At 41.2% G+C, this 17,813-nt stretch overlaps 1 protein-coding gene across 1 annotated transcript in view; it reads left to right on the top strand.

Moving 5' to 3' along the window:
- Positions 1–16,870, top strand: part of COLQ (collagen like tail subunit of asymmetric acetylcholinesterase) — a 37,953-nt gene extending 21,083 nt beyond the window's left edge. Inside the window, exons 7-17 of the mRNA XM_062496063.1 lie at positions 688–750; positions 1,666–1,692; positions 1,965–2,009; positions 2,733–2,768; positions 3,675–3,755; positions 7,143–7,239; positions 8,876–9,015; positions 11,669–11,788; positions 12,381–12,501; positions 14,649–14,751; positions 16,801–16,870. Coding sequence (XP_062352047.1) covers positions 688–750; positions 1,666–1,692; positions 1,965–2,009; positions 2,733–2,768; positions 3,675–3,755; positions 7,143–7,239; positions 8,876–9,015; positions 11,669–11,788; positions 12,381–12,501; positions 14,649–14,751; positions 16,801–16,870 — 903 coding nt within the window. The remainder of the gene's footprint in view (positions 1–687; positions 751–1,665; positions 1,693–1,964; positions 2,010–2,732; positions 2,769–3,674; positions 3,756–7,142; positions 7,240–8,875; positions 9,016–11,668; positions 11,789–12,380; positions 12,502–14,648; positions 14,752–16,800) is intronic.
- The last annotated feature ends 943 nt before the right edge of the window (positions 16,871–17,813 follow it).

The raw sequence follows: 17,813 nt of genomic DNA, 5'->3' as shown, positions 1-17,813 counted from the left end.
ACACAGCCGTACTTCAGTCCCTATTTCTCCTACTTCATTCCCTCAAGTCTTGTCTGAACTTCTGCAGGGACAGCAGCCAATAGGAAGATCCTCTCCATTTCTCAGACAGTGAAAGCCAAAGGAGAGTAAGAGCCAAATGTATTCAGCTGGTAGCACTGCTGCATGTCTGGGGGTCCACTCTGTATTTCACACCAGATATAATTAGCTGATGGCAGCCAGAGAAGTGGTTGTAAAACCTTTTCATGGTTTACTGGCTCCAAATGGCTGTTCAGCACTGGGTGCCTCAGAACCACAATAAAAGCAGTCACTGTTTCTCCACAGGCTGTGAGGCATGCAGCAAAATGCCTTTCTTTTCTTCTGCTCAGTGGAAGTGATGCTGGGTAGAGACAATGCACCTTCATGCAGAAAAGGATGCACTGTTGATGGTGGCTTCCTTGCATGTCCTTTAATAACATCTGGGAAAGCTGAAACAAAAGTTACCCATACAAGAAAATGCAAAGAGGAGAGTAAGATAACATGTGAGGGCTAAGGGAGAATACAATTGCAATATAGACCCCTGTCCACAATGCTACACCAAGGTCAGGCTTAACTATTTGGCATAAAACCTGAACCACTGAACTGTCAGACATTCAAGTATTACCTCATCAGAGAGCCACATTCAATAACTCTCTTTATTGACCCCTTTAGGGTGAAAAGGGAGAGTTGGGTGTGATGGGATTGCCAGGTACAAGAGGACCAATGGGCTCCAAGGTTTGTTAACCAAACACTGCATTTTCAGACATTGGTTTCTAATGCTCTGCTGACAGCTGCTTCCCTCACAAATTTTCTGGAAAGCATTTGTCAAGATATATGTTTCTAATAGAGATAAAAAATATGTTCTACATCAAGCAAGGTTATGTTGTCTGTTTGGGCTTGGCTGTGTTTCTGGCTTTTCATAAAAATGCTTTGGTACAAATTTTTGTGATTTATTTTAAAAGCAAGCTCAGATATAACTGCATCCCACTAGAGAAATGTAGTTCTTAAGCATATCTGCAGCATTAAATCATGTCTGCAACATTTTCCACCTGCCTCATAAGACTGTGGAGATAATTTTGGTCCCCTACTAGAACCAGATATACGTACTGACAGTTGAAATAAGTTATGTAATCAGTTTGTTTAAATAAAAGATTGGAAAGAAGACCAGAACACCTTTGTTTATTCTGCATTTCTTTATGAGAAACTGTTTTGCATAAATGATCAGACTAAATTTCTTAAGTATAAGTTAAGTGTGTTCCGTGGAGGAAAAATCAACAACCAAACAAACAAAACTGAAGAGGAAGATTATTGTTATAATTATTTTAGATTAATAATTGTGGTATCTAATGCTTCATTTACTATTGGTTACATTTTATTTCACTTGTTTCAATTTCAAAGCATAATCAAAGCTGCTGGCTTTACCTGGCTTTTTCATAATGGCTTTTGGGCTGAGTTGTCTTGCCTTTAATTCATATTTCAAAGTCCTGTTTCAGTGCAATTTTAGGAGCTGTAAATATTCATTTGCCTTTACATGTTGATGCAATTAATTGTTTGTGCTTCGTTCTTTTTCTTCACTTCAAAGTTTGAAATTCCGGCTTCTTGGGTGATCTTGAAAGCGAGAAGCATTAAAATATCTATCATTCCCTTTAGGGTTTTCCTGGAACTAGAGGAGAAAAGGTCAGTGTGATATCAGAATATATAATTTAACATTTGGAAACAAGCATTATGTCCAGGAAAGCATGTATTTAATGTAATTATCTGGGGAGAATGGGTCCCTACAGTCCTTAGCATCAGTTCTGTTACGATATTGGTAATGAAGCATATCCCTCACTCTGAAGATATTGCTGTATTCCATTGACTTCAATAACTCATTGTATAAGAAAAATATATTTTGCTTCTTCATGAAATGATAGTAATTAAACTGTTGTTCCCCTTTTATCTCTCTTCAGGGATCCAGAGGTGACAGAGGTGACAAAGGAGTCAAAGGAGACCCGGTAATTTTCTTTTCCAGATGTCTGAATGCGCATCTGAGGATCAATGTGCTTCTGACAGGGAAAAACAGGAGGGACATGGAGGAAAGGAGCCTGAAAACATCTTCCAGGGAGGACAGGAGTGGTGAGGGAGAGCAGTGGTCCCACCTGCTGTGAGGGTGTTGGAGCAGCTCCATGCCCGTGTGCCCCCAGTCCAGTGCAGGGGGAATGGTGAATCACAGGAGGATTTCCCTGGAGGTCACCCCAGCCCCTCCTGGGCTGTGCAGCCCAGAACCACGGCAGCTTCCCAAAAAGCTTTCAGCCGGTAATATGATAATACTGGGAGGGGAAGAGATTTGTGGCTTGGGGGCTCTTTCAACTAAGAAAACTAAAATAAACTGCTTTAGGTGCAGATGGAGAAATGTCACTCCCAGAGGTAGGCTGTGGGAGTTGTCCAGGTAGCAGAGCTGCCTGTAGACAGGAGAACAATTGGGATGATTTTGCCAGAGAAACAGAAACTGGTAGCAGAGGATCAGTAAGAGGAGTAGTGGCACCATACAAGGAGCTTCATAGTAAAATTTTGCTTATAGATCTCCACCTACTTCATTACCTGCAGTGCTGAGTCACTGCAGGGTCTTTTAACCCAAAGCCACACGTGGCACCTGTTTTTTTCCTTCCAAGGAAGGTGCTGCTTTGCCAAAGATCACTACATACTTCCTGATTATTTTTTTTCCTTTGACTCTGTAGGGAGAAATAGGCTTCCCTGGAATGCTTGGACAAAAAGTAAGTGGGTGTGATACGTTGGGGAGTTGTGTTAAATGCTGAGATGGGGTCAATGAGTGCATTCAGGGACTTCCTGGATGATGTAAGATATTGAAGGTCTTGCTTGACTCAGTGACCAGCACTGCCTGGACTTGATCAAATTCTTTAGGCTTTTTAGGTGAAGAGAAACTCAGATGTAGCTCTTTGGTGTTGTTTCTTTTTTCCTCAGATTGTTTGTTTAGTCATAATCTTCCTCCTGTTTAACTGTCCTAATTGCTAGGGTTTCATTCACTTGAAACTAATAAATATTTCATTCTTAATACTCTGAAACAAAATGGCACTACTGTATATAGCAATGATAACCCTGGCCAGTTTTTGTCATCATTATTCTGTACTTGAAAAACAATCAAAATTCGGGTGCTGGTTTATAGAAAACCTAAAGGTGGATAATTTTATGACATAATCAAATCAAATCTCTGAAATTAGAAAAGAAATTAATAGTTGCTTCTAGAGAGAATAGAAGATGAGTGAATTCACCTTCCTTTCCCTAAACATTTTCATCACATGTTCATTTTAACAGCAAATCAAGGTATTGCAAAGGTTCAGAGAGCTTTCCCAGCCTTGACCTGTCCAAATCTCTAAGTGTGTTTCTGAACTCATTTGGCCTCTTCCTTAGGAAAGGATTTTTCAGGGGTATGTGGGTAAATTGTATGAGTGTTGTTGTTTGTTTTTTTTTTTTAACTTTACATTTGTTTTAAGATATTTTATTACCATATTGGATTTCTACAAAAGAAACGGTGCCAGCATTATCCAGAGGAATCATGTGAATGAAAGCAATGTGCATCTGCTGCAATCTGCATCTGTCTTGTACGAGGCAGTTATAACCATGTACTTACCTCCTGCTTCCTTCCCTCTGCAACCACCAAGGGAGAGATGGGCCCCAAGGGACAGTCTGGAGTACCAGGACACAGAGGACCGATAGGAAGACCTGGAAAACGAGGCAAACAAGTAGGACCATGTTGTTTCCTCTTCCTGTGACTCATGACATCTGTGTGATTGTGTGGTTTAAGCTCTTGTACCATGCACTGTGTTGCACAGGGAGTGGACAGAAGCCCTGGAACACCTCACAGGCATGCACAGGCTACACAGGAGTTAAAGCCTCAGCTTTAAGGCTGGGGTCTTATCTGCAGCATTGAGTTCTTTGCCCATGCAACATGGGAAAATTTGGTTTTATCCTGGATGGGTAATGAACTCATTTAATACAATTTGAGCAGATCTTGAAGGCTTCCTTTGAATCCTAAGCAACACAGAGCTACGGTCCCAGCCCCACCTGACAGCTAGAGAGCTCAAAATTATGCTTGCAGAGCTGTATTTTTAGAGTTTCAGGTGAATTGTAAAGGCTTGAAATTGTGTGTAAATCAGATACTGACTCCACCAATGCATCATTTCAGTGTAGGGCTTAGCTGGAAGTAGTTCATTTGCAGTCTTATTATGCCAGCACAGCAAGGAGAAGCACATCTCTGCTTCACTCCTGTTCTGATGAGAGCAGGTAATATCTAAGGTGATAAAATAGCCAGTGTGGGGTAAAAAGAAGAGTTGTGTGTTAGGGAGGAAATAATAGGTCCCCAAGTAAGGAAGCTATGGGCAATGCAATTCTGCTAGATGACCCACAAGAAATATTTTTCTGTCCTACATTTGCCAGGTTTGAAAAGCTGGTAAGTGCTCCTTGTTGGTTTTGAACCGTTTTGTTGTGTTTTTTTGGTTGGTTTTTTTTTTTTTGTAAGCTCAATTCATCTGTCCTGCCTATGTACTGTGGAATACCTTTCCATAGCATATGGCATGAAAAGATGCAGTGCCTGCAGATCAACTTGATCACTGTCCTTATTTGACCTTAGACATTTTGTCACCTTACACAGCATCTTAATAAAAATGTGGTGACATAATCATGTCATAATTTAAAGCAACAAAGCAACTAAAAGAACTATAGTCTGGCCCTAGACTGGTGTTTCCAGTCCCAAGGATCAGTACCCAAATTCCTTTCTGGCGCCCTGAAGGGAATCTTAGCATTAATTCAGCATGAAAAAGGTTTCCTTCTCTGTAACTTGTGAACTTGCTATTTCCTTTATTCTTTTCTAATCCTTTGAAAAAATTGGGAGTGGCATTTTAAGGCTCTGTGGGTCTGGCTGCCACCCTGAAGTGCTGTAGCTGTCTGGCTGTCTGTTCAGCTGAGAGGATAGTTTCCACCAGCATGGGGCCATTTCCTGCCTCTTGATCCAGCTGACATGCCTAGATAAAAGCAGCTAAATTAAGCAGGTGTCACTTCCACTTCCATTTCAAGATATGTCTTGATTAGCTCGCTGACATCTTCAACTCTCCCTGCTCTGGGATAGGCTCTTCCTGAAAGGTGGCCAGGAGTTGGGAGTCACAAGTCACAGCCTTAGGCTGCTGACCCAAAGCTTTATAATTTGGGAACTGGCCCCAGGCAAACCCAAGTATAGAGTTTCAGTCTTGAGAAGGAGGAATGACTTAGGGCTTTAGGTAATGCTGCTTTGAAAGAAAGGACAGGAATACAAATATTGTCAATAGGAAAAGCTTCTCCAAATGTCATGGACACATGTGAAAGGTAAACAAGGCAAAAACATTGAACATCAACCCTTGCCATTATTATTTAATCCATCAGTGCTAAGCAGGAGAGCATTAAGCAGCCATCCCTCCAAAGCAGGAGACACAGAAAATAGTTTGTTTTCAGCCAGTGCATGTCCGACTGGCACTGCCTTGCCTCTATCAAATTGCTTTTTTGTGGGGGAAAGAGATTTCCCACAATCTTCTTTGGGGCTACAAAATCCTGTCTACAAAAAGTCTGCTAGTTCTGTGTTGCATAATGTAAGAAGTAATTAGAGATCAGTATCACTGACATTCACATAAATCTTGAAATATTTTTATGGCTCAGAGCTTACCTAATAGGATTAAACAAAGCAAATATTCAATTAGTTCTTTATAGGCCGTGGCAAAATCAGCCTTCCTCTGCTGAAATGGTACAAATGACATTTAAACATATCTATGGGATGTTGCATATTATATAACAACAGTTATTTCAGCATATATTACTATATATGCTTTGCTACTCTTAAATTAGACATGCAACCATTCATTGTATGATTCTGAATGCACATTAACCTGGAATTCACCATCTTCAAGGAAATAACCTCCTTTGTCATTAAAAGAAAGCTTACATCGTATACATAATTTTTATTATGCTAAATAATGTTTGTTGTTACATAAAAATCAAGTCGGATATTTAAAATTGAAACTATGTAATACACTTCTGAAATATAAAGCTGAGAAATCCAAGCCTTGGAGAGTATATGAGCAGGAAGGTAAATATAGTTATTTTTAATAAGTGTCACCATATTAAATTCAGGAGCAAAAAATGAGAAGGTGCCAAGCAGTTCTAGGTTGAAACTTCCAAATGCCTAAGGATATGGTTGCAAAAACAAGCTCCCATGAGGCAAATTAGGGCTGATTTTAGAGAATATTAGCTATTGTATGTTGACTGCTTGTAAGCCCCTCTCCCACAGGTAATTTTGCAGTCTTTACTACTTTTTTGGCTGCCAGAGGGACACCATTTCTCAGCATGGTGTTGCTAAACATTAACCTGCACTTGTAAGGCCAAGCCCTTGCCTGGCTTGTGATGATTTGTTATCACAATATACCCGTTGTTATCATAGCTGTTCCCGTGGTGAAAGCCAAGGAGATGCAGAAATCCAGGCACCTCAAACATTCTGAAAATAGTGTGAGTGTCAAAGTCATTAGTGAGCTTCTGAAAGGCTGCACCTAAGAATGGGAAATGTCACTGTGGAAGTCCTTGGCAACTCCTCCGTGATTTCCCTCTTTCTTTCTCAGCAGCACTCAATCCTAGAGAGTTACAGGGGTTAAAAAGGCATCCTTAAAAAAGGCTATCAAATGATTGATGTCACAGCAGGTTTCTGACTTCGATTCCTGACTCCTCACAAGGCAGATGCTTGTGACCATTCCCATTTGGGATCAGAAGTCCTGCTGAGGAGAGGAGAGGAGAGGAGAGGAGAGGAGAGGAGAGGAGAGGAGAGGAGAGGAGAGGAGAGGAGAGGAGAGGAGAGGAGAGGAGAGGAGAGGAGAGGAGAGGAGAGGAGAGGAGAGGAGAGGAGAGGAGAGGAGAGGAGAGGAGAGGAGAGGAGAGGAGAGGAGAGGAGAGGAGAGGAGAGGAGAGGAGAGCTGCTCTTCCCTGGGGTGGTGTCCATGAAGCTCATGCTTCTTCTGGCAAATGTCTTGGCTTTCTTAAATGGGAAGCCAGTGCTGGCTGGAAGAGGTTTTTTTGTTACTAAAACCTTAGCCAAGGAATGGATTCTTCTCTTCTAGGGACTCAAGGGAGACATTGGACCAGCAGGTGTCATGGGCCCACCTGGCAGGCCTGGTCCTGTTGGCCAGCCTGGCCCCCCTGGACCCTCAGGATTAGGTAAGCCAAAAATGAGGTGACCTCCCCAAAAATGTGCCTGCTCCCCAGCCCCTCCTGGCTCAGCAGGCACACTAAGGCCCCTCTGCACAAAGTGCTGCAGGGCTTTGTTTGCTTCTCCATCTATGACAAGGAGAGGATTCCTCCTGGAGGCAGGTCATGCTGTCCTCATCCATTATAAGAACTCTACATCTTACTTTAAAGCCTGCTTTATGGCTTCTGATGTTTCAGCTAAAACCAAAACTAAAGCCTGTGTGGTCCCTGAAGGATTTTTGTAGATGAGGACAATGAAAAACCATCTGGCAACCTTAGAGAGACTAGGTAATCTCCATCATCAAAGGTCTGCTTCTCCAGATACCCTGGCTTACAGTGAAATATTGTGATTTCTAATCAGCCAGGACATGTTCACTCTGTGAACTTCTGCAAGATTAAAACAGATGAGGTTTAAGTTATGGTGTCATTAAGGAAAGAAGGGAAGAGAATGGAAAGGGATAGGAGTCGGGGGGGAAAAAAGAGCAGTGGAGAAAAACTCTCTGTATAATTAAGTGTTTGAGATATATGCTCACTGTAACTGTGTGTGCTGTAGAAATCATGAGAAAAACCTTTTAATAACATAATTGTACATCCTCAGAGCTGTGCATAGACATGAACCCTGGTCAGCTTGGACATGGACATGGACATGAAGAACAGTACATGACCCACAATACACAATGTCCCTTTCCCTTTTACTTCCCTTGCTTGCATTAGTGGATAGGAGGTCTCTTCTTGTAGTGGAGTGAAAATGGAACATCTGTGAAGCTGAGCACAGCTTTGGACTCTTCATATATCTTATGTCTCCCATTAAGAAGTACCTTTGCTTGAGTAAATTCAATTGAAGCTTCTGGAAAACAGAATTGTCACCATGCCAATGGGAAGGCAGCCAGGATTTTGAGATTATTTTTTCAAAGCTTTATTCCATACACAGAAAGTTTATATGTCAGGGTTATTAATCTTTTTCCTCTAGAATATAAATTCTGGTCCTAAAAGACATTTTTGTAATGATGCAGCTGCTTGCAGTATGACCATAGTGGCTCATAATCTAAGTCTGCAGAGCAGTGCATCCTTGCCAAAATTTGAAAGTCAAAAAGCAGGGGGGGTTTTATGTTTAATTAAAACATTAAAAAGCTCCTGTATTTTCATTTGGGTTTTTTTCTGTACAGAAACCTGTGAAACAGCATTGCTCAAGTGCAGAGGCATGAGTCCAATGTGTTATGGATATATACAAAGACTGACTCTACAAAAGTTGCTGCATAGGTGCTGTAGAGTGATCTGTGTGTTCATCCTGTCCTGAATTTTTGTAGCTTCAAACAGGCTGACGTTTTTTTTCTGTGCAAATTATCTCTCTCTCTTCCTCTGTGAAACTGGTAGAAAAATTCAAAAGGCAATCTGAAATAATATGACTGTGGTAAAAAACTGGCATCTTTCTCCTGAAGTACTGGAAGCCTCCCTTCATTTCCCAGTGGATTTGGTGGGTGATGTGCCTGTCTGAAAACTTGGGTAAATGCATATATCCACCAGACCTGTACTTTTCCCACTAACGCTGTGTTTCTGTGTTGTGTAGTAGCTTCATAACAAGGCACGCTGGTACTCTGATTCCTAGGGCAATTTGCAATAGGACCAAAGGGAGAAAGAGGACTTCCAGGGCCTCCAGGGAGATGTCTCTGCAGGACCCCACAGCATATGAGTAACCCATCATATGAGGAATCTGTGTTTGGACACAGCTACCCAAAAGTTCCCGCGGTAAGCAGGTTTCCTGGGAGGGGTTGTGAGCAGTTCATAAGGGCTTCTATTACAAAAACTGTTGTATTCACTAATACTTTTTATTTAATAGGAAAATATATGTGCAATGTGTGATTTCTAGAAGCCAAAACCTCTGAGATCCAGCTAGTGCAAAAGACTTTAGTCTCATAACTTGTTGTGTGATCTGTTCCAAAACATCAGTAAGGTAGCACATGTTTGGAAATGTTTTTCAAACGTAAGGATGCTCTCTTTCATCTACTCCTGTACATATGTAATCTATCCTTTTTTTTCATTAAATCAAAATACATTTCAGATTGGTCAGTAAAGTAAGCATCTCTTTCTTGTTTGTTTGGGGCTTTATTAAGACAGTAATTCTAGAACTGAGTATCGGGATCAAGCATTTCACATACGCAATACAGCTTTCTCCCAAAGCACAGACCCTCAACAACAGCAGTTCCCACAAACCATGAGAACCAAGTGTCTGGGCTCCAGTCTGCAGACATACACCTTATATAACTAATTTCCATCTCTAGCCTTGAAAGCATTTTTCTGAGCAAGCTGGAAAAAATACTTTAAAGGGCAAGACATTGCATTGGTGACTTGTAAGTCAGCAATTTTTCATCACTGATTTCTTAGGGTTTTGTGACTACAGTTTATGTACTTTTCCTTCTGCTTTCCTTATTATTCTGTGCAGTTTAGCACTTAGTAATGAAGATGTTCCCCTGCTGCTGCGTGGCACCATAGCTCAGTCGTTCTACCTGTGCAAGTGGAAATGGTGTCTGGCTGTCTCTGAAAGTCAATGAGCAGCACTCAGCTTTGTTAAAGCCCCACCTGCCACACTGTCAGAAAGCTGTCACAGTGTGTGGAAGGGACACACTCACAACACCATTCAGCTGGGTTACTGAGCTCAGCCTTCTGCACGAGTGCATTTCAGGTCTTGTCAGCTGCTTGCTCATCCCTGGCTGTGTTGCATTAGAAAAAACCCTCCTGCTGTTTTGAAAACATAATGGTGGGAGATGAATGTGCAGAAATAAAGGTGCATATCACACTACACTGCATGCAAAAAAAACATCGTGTACTTTGCAGCCTGGAGAACTCACAGGAGAAGCTTTAAGGCTCACTGCATAATGTACAGGTCCTTATTACCTTCCTTCTCCATCAGGCACAGTTTCATACCAGATCTTAAAAGACAGTAGTGAGAGTGTAAATATCTAAAATAGCATAAGCTATCATTATGAGCCCCCCAAGTGTCATTTTGTTGCCAGGAATGTGGGATGGAGGAAAGGAAAGGCTTAGCTGTGGAAATGAGGCACTTCCAGAGCAGCAGTCCGTGTATTCCTGCCTGCCCCATTTGTTTTACTCCCTCGAGTCTAAAGAGCAGGAGCTTAAACATCACTATTGTTTATTCTGTTCAGATGCCCATGTAGTAGCTTTGAAGCCTGTCTTGGGCCACTTGAAAGGTCCTGTCAGAGTTCTGCAGCTGCACATGGAAAAGATCCAGAGGTGCTGCTCTGTGCCCTGGCTCTGTGGTTTGCCAAAGCAGCACATCCTCAGTGCCATCACCCATGCACCCAGCTGCTCCTCCAGAGGAGGGCAGAGGCTGGGAAAAAAAAGTGCTGGTTTTCTGTCTCTGGCTTAGATTCATTCTATTTTTTAAATCTTGTGCAATTTTATAGGCTCATATATGTAATGGTTTGAGACAGCACAGTTCTGTTATTGATTTCAAGAGAAATTGTAGCTCTGGAGCTGGGCCCTGAGCTCCTGAACACAATTACAGAATCAGTTCTGTGCTGGCTTCCTGTTTCTTGGCTTTCTTTCATTCAAACTGAAAGCATTTTTATTCAATGCTTCTTTAAGGAAATTGGCTTTTGTCCAGGGTTATGGGGATATTCTGCTATGTAAAAACTTCAGGGTAACTTGTTTTTAAAAGAGCCAATTCTGTATATGCTGGTGAGAATCAGACTCATCCCTAAATCCATTTTGCTTAGAAGCACTCCATTTGCTTTTTCTTAATTTAAATATTACTTGAATCTTGCAAAAAATAAATTGATTAAGCTGCTGAAGGAAGAGATTATTTCCTAATGCCTCTTACATCCAATTTCAGTGACCAAGGCATTAAAAAATGGGTAAGAAAGCAGCTTGTCCTAACTTTTCCATTTTGAACTAATTTTTTTTCAGAGTAACTGAAGACTTGGCTTTAGACCATAGTATATGCATAAAAAGAAACATGAATTTTAGTGCCAATTAAACAAGAAAAAGCACAAAGTGGTAAAAGTTAAGTGAAGGTTGTATGGAGCCATGCATTATTTATTTTGTAGCCACAAACATGCCTAAAAAGCCCTTATGCCCATTTAGATTTTGCAGTTGTTTCAGCACCAAACCATTTGAGCATCAGAAAGTTCTTCTTAGCAGTGATTGTGCACCAGTATTTGTATGATTTGTAGCTGAGGATGTGCATTTCAAAGTAGGGGCCCAGGAAACACCAGTCTTTCCATAAGTGTAGGTTCTCACTTCCTCTCTTTCTGAAAACAATGGTACCATTTTTCTGTATATTATTTACCTATTTGAAGATACATATGTCAAACCATGTTCTGTGACAATCCAAAAAAACTTCTCGAGAAGGTTGCAAATCATCTCTTTTTCTGTGCCTCAGATTTTTGTGGTGAATAATCAAGAAGAATTGGACCGGTTAAACACTGAAAATGCGTTAGCTTTTAGAAGAGATCAGAGATCTTTGTATTTCAAGGATACCTTTGGATGGCTCCCAGTCCAGGTGAAAATATGACTGTGGTCTCAGAAAATTTGTGAGTGTATGTTTCATTTGGAAATACAAAACACACTTCAGGTGTCATACAGAATCAATTAAGCAAATGGGGGAAGTGTTCATTTTTGGGCACTGACACAACTTCTGTGGATTTTGTTCACAGCAGTCTTAATTACTGAGGAATTAACTCAGCAGTGTTGCAGGTTTTGCTAACCTCCCTGTGAACCAGGTTCCACTGGTGAACAAACTGGAGCAGAGTTCAGGGAATTACGGTCAAAAATGAAAAGTGAGTTTTCATTTAATACAAAATAAGGCAAAACTCACCAGGGTACAAAGTTGCAGAACTAAAACCCTGCAAACTTAACTCATATATTTCCTTATTGCTTCAAGGAGCTAAGATGAGTCCCACTGAAATTAACAGCAGGATCCTTATTGTGTCTACTGGATTTTGGATCAGACGCTGTAAAAACCCTCTGACCTACAAATAACAAAGACAACAAACCCTGGCTGTGGGATCTGCCCCCCAGAACCCTTCACCTCTGCTTGCTATCCAGGCTGCTGCTGGTCTGGTTCAGTAACCACTGTGTGTTTGCCTGGTCAGCTCACCCCTTTGTATCCCGTGGATTACCGCTTCGAGGATGGGGGTACCTGTGGAGATGGGATCGTGCAGGATGGGGAGGAGTGCGACGACGGCAATGCAGTTGTGACTGATGACTGTATAAGTAAGTGACAGAGCAGCAGGAGTGGCTTCTTCTCATTGCATTAGCTGTACCACAGGGTACACTGCTCTCTGGATCACACAAGGAGAGCTTGTGTGGTCTGTGGGTCAAGTGCACAGGGAAAGGGAGGTGCAATGGCCACAGGGTGAAAACTGAGGCTTTCGTCCATGTGGATGGTACACACCAGCACAGGACAGAGGTGACAACAGTACTGCTCATGCACCCTTGCTGAGTCAGAGCCACTGCATTTAGGAGCTATATCCAGCAGCTGGTTTACACACACACCTTTCCTGGGGGCTGCCAGCTCTCTGTCTACAAGCTGCAGCACAGCCCTTGGGATAAACACTGGCTGGTTTTTAGGGTAAAATAGATCCTGAGTCCAGAAACACCACTTTGGATTTTGTTATTCACTTGCATGGGGAAGGTGTCCACTATTCACTATTAGGTTTATATAACATTTAATTAATGTCTCCTCCATCTTCCTTCATTTTGCTGATTGTGGATAGCAAAGAGCATATATGCATTCAAGCAGCTGTGGCAACCTTCACTTCTCCCTCTGAGTTACTTTTACAGCTTGAATCCTTCCCCAGAGCACAGTCCTACACCATCTCCACATAGTAGGTTTGCTGCTCTCTTGTTCCCAACAAGGGGATGCTTCTTCACATTTCAGAATGGTATCACCCAACACTGAAAGATGCAATTTTTTGGTCATATACCCCTCCGTTTTTCAGCCTGGCTTTGAAAATAGGGTGTATACAGCTATGCCCTATGCAAGTTTCTCCTTCCACCTGTCCATCACCACCCTTCCCCTTACAACTTAGGAATCCCAGCCAACTTCTCAATGACAACAGGAAGGAGATTTCAAAGGCAATCAGTCTCAACAGGTCTAGGGAGACATATGAATAAAAGTCCCTCTAAGCTTGCCTGACTGCAGAGTACTCCAGAGAGACAGTAGGATCTCTCCTGTTTCCAGACATGAGAAAACAATTAAATTTGAATTTGCAATCAACCATGGGGAACAGCCATGAGGGAAGATAATGTTCATTAGTTCTAGTGCCTGCAAAATTGTGCACTGTGTCTGAGGGCACATTGTGCTCTCTGTGCTATGCATAGGGCAAAGCCTCAATGGAAGCCTTGCAATACACAGATTTCTGACACTGATGTGACCCATCATTGAGAAATTTGGAAATGAGCACATCATCATCATTCTTCCCCTGGAAAGGGCTAACAAAATGTTAAATGGATTTTATTGTAAAAATGGCTTGCTGGTCTTAGAAGCATCAATTTCTGACAAACACATCCTTGGTGCAATTAATTAATAATTTCTATTTGCAAATAAGCCACTTTAGCCTCTTATAAACTCCCTGTCCCTGAGTATCTGTTTAATCCTTTGCTTAACACCAATGCATTCTCCTGGAATATGTCAAAGAGATTTTAACTAAATGAATTTGTTCACTTTAGAAAGTCCTTCTCAATATGCTGAAGATATCAAAATCAAAATCAAAGTCCAGTTGCTAAAATGACAAACAATCCCACAAATTACTGCAGCCTACATGTCAGTCACCATGAAAAAAATGTGACAAGTCCCACTCATGCTCAAGTCAGTAAGAGTCATCAGTGGGAAAAACGTGGTTTTGGCAAACTTTATATGCCTTATTTTTTTTATAGACAGACTGCATAATTCTGTTCATATGTGGAAACTCACAGGAGGCAAACACAGATATTGCACAGAATTAAGTAAAGGTCTAGGTTGGGAATTTCAAACCAGTTAATGACCTAAGATTAATTTTTTTTTGAGATTGTGACTTCCCCAAGTCATTAATGTCAACTGTATTTTATATTTCCCTTAACTTGTTTTGATGGTAATTATCTATGACAATAATAAGTTTTGAATAAGTTCTGATTTAGTGATTCTCTGGTAATTATTTTTAGTATTTATCCATTCTTTCCCTTGGTCACTGAAATTAGGCTAAAAAAAGCACATTCTTTGTAGTGAAGAGCACTGCTCCTCCTAAGACAGTCCTTACAGAATGCCTTCCCCAAAATATCTTGCTTTATACTTAACCCTTAAAAATCTAGTTCACTTACTTTACCTGTTTCTTTTACATATGAGGTACCTGGAAGGCATTTCTCTCTTTATTTTTCACTAGGGTGCCGCCGTGCTTACTGTGGAGATGGCTACAAACATGAGGGGGTTGAAGACTGCGATGGGATGGATTTTGGATATTTGACATGTCGAACATACCTTCCTGGGTATGTAAGAGGAGGTCTTCACTTTGGTTTGGTGGGGTTTTTTTTGGTTTATGTTTTTGTGGAGGGGTTGTGGTTTTTGTGTGTGTGTGTTTTTCCTTTCTTTTTTCTCTTTGCCAGCTTTAAAACGGAGGAATCTCACCCACTTAAACCTTGTTCCACTGGGACCTCTGGCAAGTAGCAGGGAAGAAAGTCTATGAAATTATTTCTGTATATCATTGACTTCAGGGCTAAATCTCATTTCACAGTATGAAGTACATGCCTCTTACTGTACAAAATGAATTAAAGGTCACACAGACCTACGTTTGCTCATTTCTTGCCAAGATTTCCTCATCTGGTCACATAAACGTCCAGCCATAACATAAGAAGAGTAGGAAAGACCATGAAAAGATGATCACGCTGCAGGAAAAATCCACAACATCCAAAGCACAAGCTCGTACTGACCCCCTGCTGCCCTTCCCATTAATGGGTACATTAATGGGTGTATTTGCTTCTGAATCAAGCAGTCATCTATCACCTTTTCCAAGGCGCAGGGAACTAATTCACCAGCAGATGCAAAGTCATGCATCTGCATTGCAAAGTCCTTAATTTAAAACATCTGCTTACTGTTGACTTGCCTTCTCTGCCTTGGTTTAGGCAGGTTCCTCTGGTCAGCGTTTTGCCTCCAGCAGCAGCACCTCTATTTAGCTGTCAGGTATTGTTACGGGCTAACAGGAAACATTTAATTTACAAATTAAATTATATGCAGAGCCCTCATCATTCAGGGAACAATCATGTGCTAATTGACAGGAATAAGAAACCACAGGATGTCTTTGTAAATCTAGTGTTGTGCTAATCCTTCCACTGTAATAGTTGGAGCACTTCTGCTATAAGAGATTACTAAAATGCAGACAGAACTGAAACATTTTAGAGAGACCTCATCTTCAGACAGTGTGGAGTTGTTTTCTACTGTGAAAACTCTTCCCTTCTAAGAGTCTGAAATTTGGTGCCCAAGATAGCACTACAAAAACTTGAGGAAAATTTTATAAATTCCACTTTACAAGTATATTCAAGTTGTGAAGACCAAGTGAGGTCTTTTATTTTTTGTGTACAGTCTGCAATTTATCTGCCAAACTAAAGAAAAAGCTGTGAATCATGAGCAAGTGGGCCAAGTATGTGAGTATGACACTCCCATGGGAGTTTTATCCCGAAGTAACCTTTCCTCCAAGAACTCTGCTGCAGCTGATTTTTCCATTTTTTTACTCTTTCCAGCCTACAGATCCCTCCTCCTGTTTCACACACCTTCTCCTCAGATTTTATGTTAGTCTGAGAATGTGGGTTATTCCAGGACGTAGTTTTAAAGCTGCTTAGTCCACAGATTGATGTGGTGGAAGGGTTATTCACTTAGACATCCATAGCAATAAAAACTAATTTAAATTCTTATTAACAGCTCTGGTCAGGTCTTCAGTAGGTAGAGTCATTACTCAGTTTAAGTCAGCAGAAAGACAAAATCTCTGTTTTTTCTTGTTTTGCTTTATATCAGTAAAAAGATAAAAATCTGGTTTTTTCTTGTTTTGTAAGGACTCTTCAATTTACTTTTTTCAAAGATTATTTCAAATGTGGGAATGTGTCACTCTCATTATTTCAAGTACATGAAAAATAAGTTAAAGGACAGGCACAGTCATGCCTGCTGAAGCTATTGGGAGTTACTGGAAAAACACCTAACTTAGAGCCTCAGATATTTCATTCCACAGCTCCCGTGGGTGAGCGCCAGGACCTTTTACATCCACCCCCATGAAATGCTCTAGTCCTGATGCCAATAGGGATTTTATTTTCTTTTAATTGACATTACTGAGAGTTAAGTCTGCAGTCATAGTTTGTCCTGGACTTCTGTTTTGCTGACAGAGGAGAACAGTGTTGAGCGCTGATGAAAATTGCCCTACTATTTTGTTTCCCATATGTTGCTGCATATGCATATTCTGAGGTTCTTCACTCCTACAGAGAGTTACATCCAGGAACCATGTAAGTGAACTATCCCGTGCTTTGAAACTGAGATACTCTCCTTTATTCTAGGTCTTACGGAAAATTGCGATGCACTTCTTACTGTTACATTGACTCCACACAGTGTCGGTACTTCACATGAGGAGAGCGGAGGTGGGTAGCATCCCACATGTAGCAGGTGCTAGGTGCTACACTATCACCTATCCTAGAAAGACTGGGACAATAAAACACCCCACCCACCTCTGGGAAAACAAACAAAGACACATCAAGCTGCTGATGGCCATTTTGAGATTTTTTTTTTTAGATAAATTTGTCAGATAGGGACAAATAGGACCACTGCATCCTGTCTTAATAGAGAAATAAATGTCAATCAGTGTGTGCCAGTGAGACTTCCATGCTGTGGATGTGGATGGCAACTTGCTCTCCATCACAAAAGCAACATAAAACTACTGGAAGCTGAGTTTCATTAACCAGGAATGTCACCTCGACTTAGCACTGTTAAATGCAAATATAATCTGTTCAGGGGTTTTGTCTTTAACCCTTTTCTGCATAAACACAAAGCATATATTGGATGCAGTGTTTAGAGGGACTTTCTCTTTCATTACAATGTGAACTTAATAAGTGTTGTATCCACAAGAGATGACTTCAGCAACAGTAAAGTTACCAATGCTCCTTCATTGGCCAAAGGAGTTAAAGCTCTTTCAGAATCAGCAAATCAGCCAAATAAGCTGGTTAACATCACCTTCAGGTGAAGGCTTGTTCTGTGTGTGTCTGTGAACTACAAGCAGTCACGGGAGACCTGCAAAACACATCACAAAGGACAAACTGGACAAATAAACTGTGAAATAGCCAAGAAGTTCTCTCCCAGGAGAAAATCAGACAAGGAGGGAAGATAAAAAAGGAACATATTTCTGTACTTTTCACCTCTGTGCTGAGCTGGCTGTGCTCTGCCTGATCCCAAGGGGCTGGGACAGCATCATTTTCCTGCCTGAAACCATGGCCATGTACAGACTGTCTTCTCTCTGGTGTCCACACTGGAAGGTCTTTGCATTTGCAACCCCTTGTCCACCCGACCATCATCATTC

Source organism: Cinclus cinclus, chromosome 1 (genome assembly GCF_963662255.1).
Source record: "Cinclus cinclus chromosome 1, bCinCin1.1, whole genome shotgun sequence".
Classification (NCBI taxonomy): Eukaryota; Metazoa; Chordata; class Aves; order Passeriformes; family Cinclidae; genus Cinclus; species Cinclus cinclus.
This window is presented reverse-complemented; position numbering and strand designations above follow the sequence as displayed.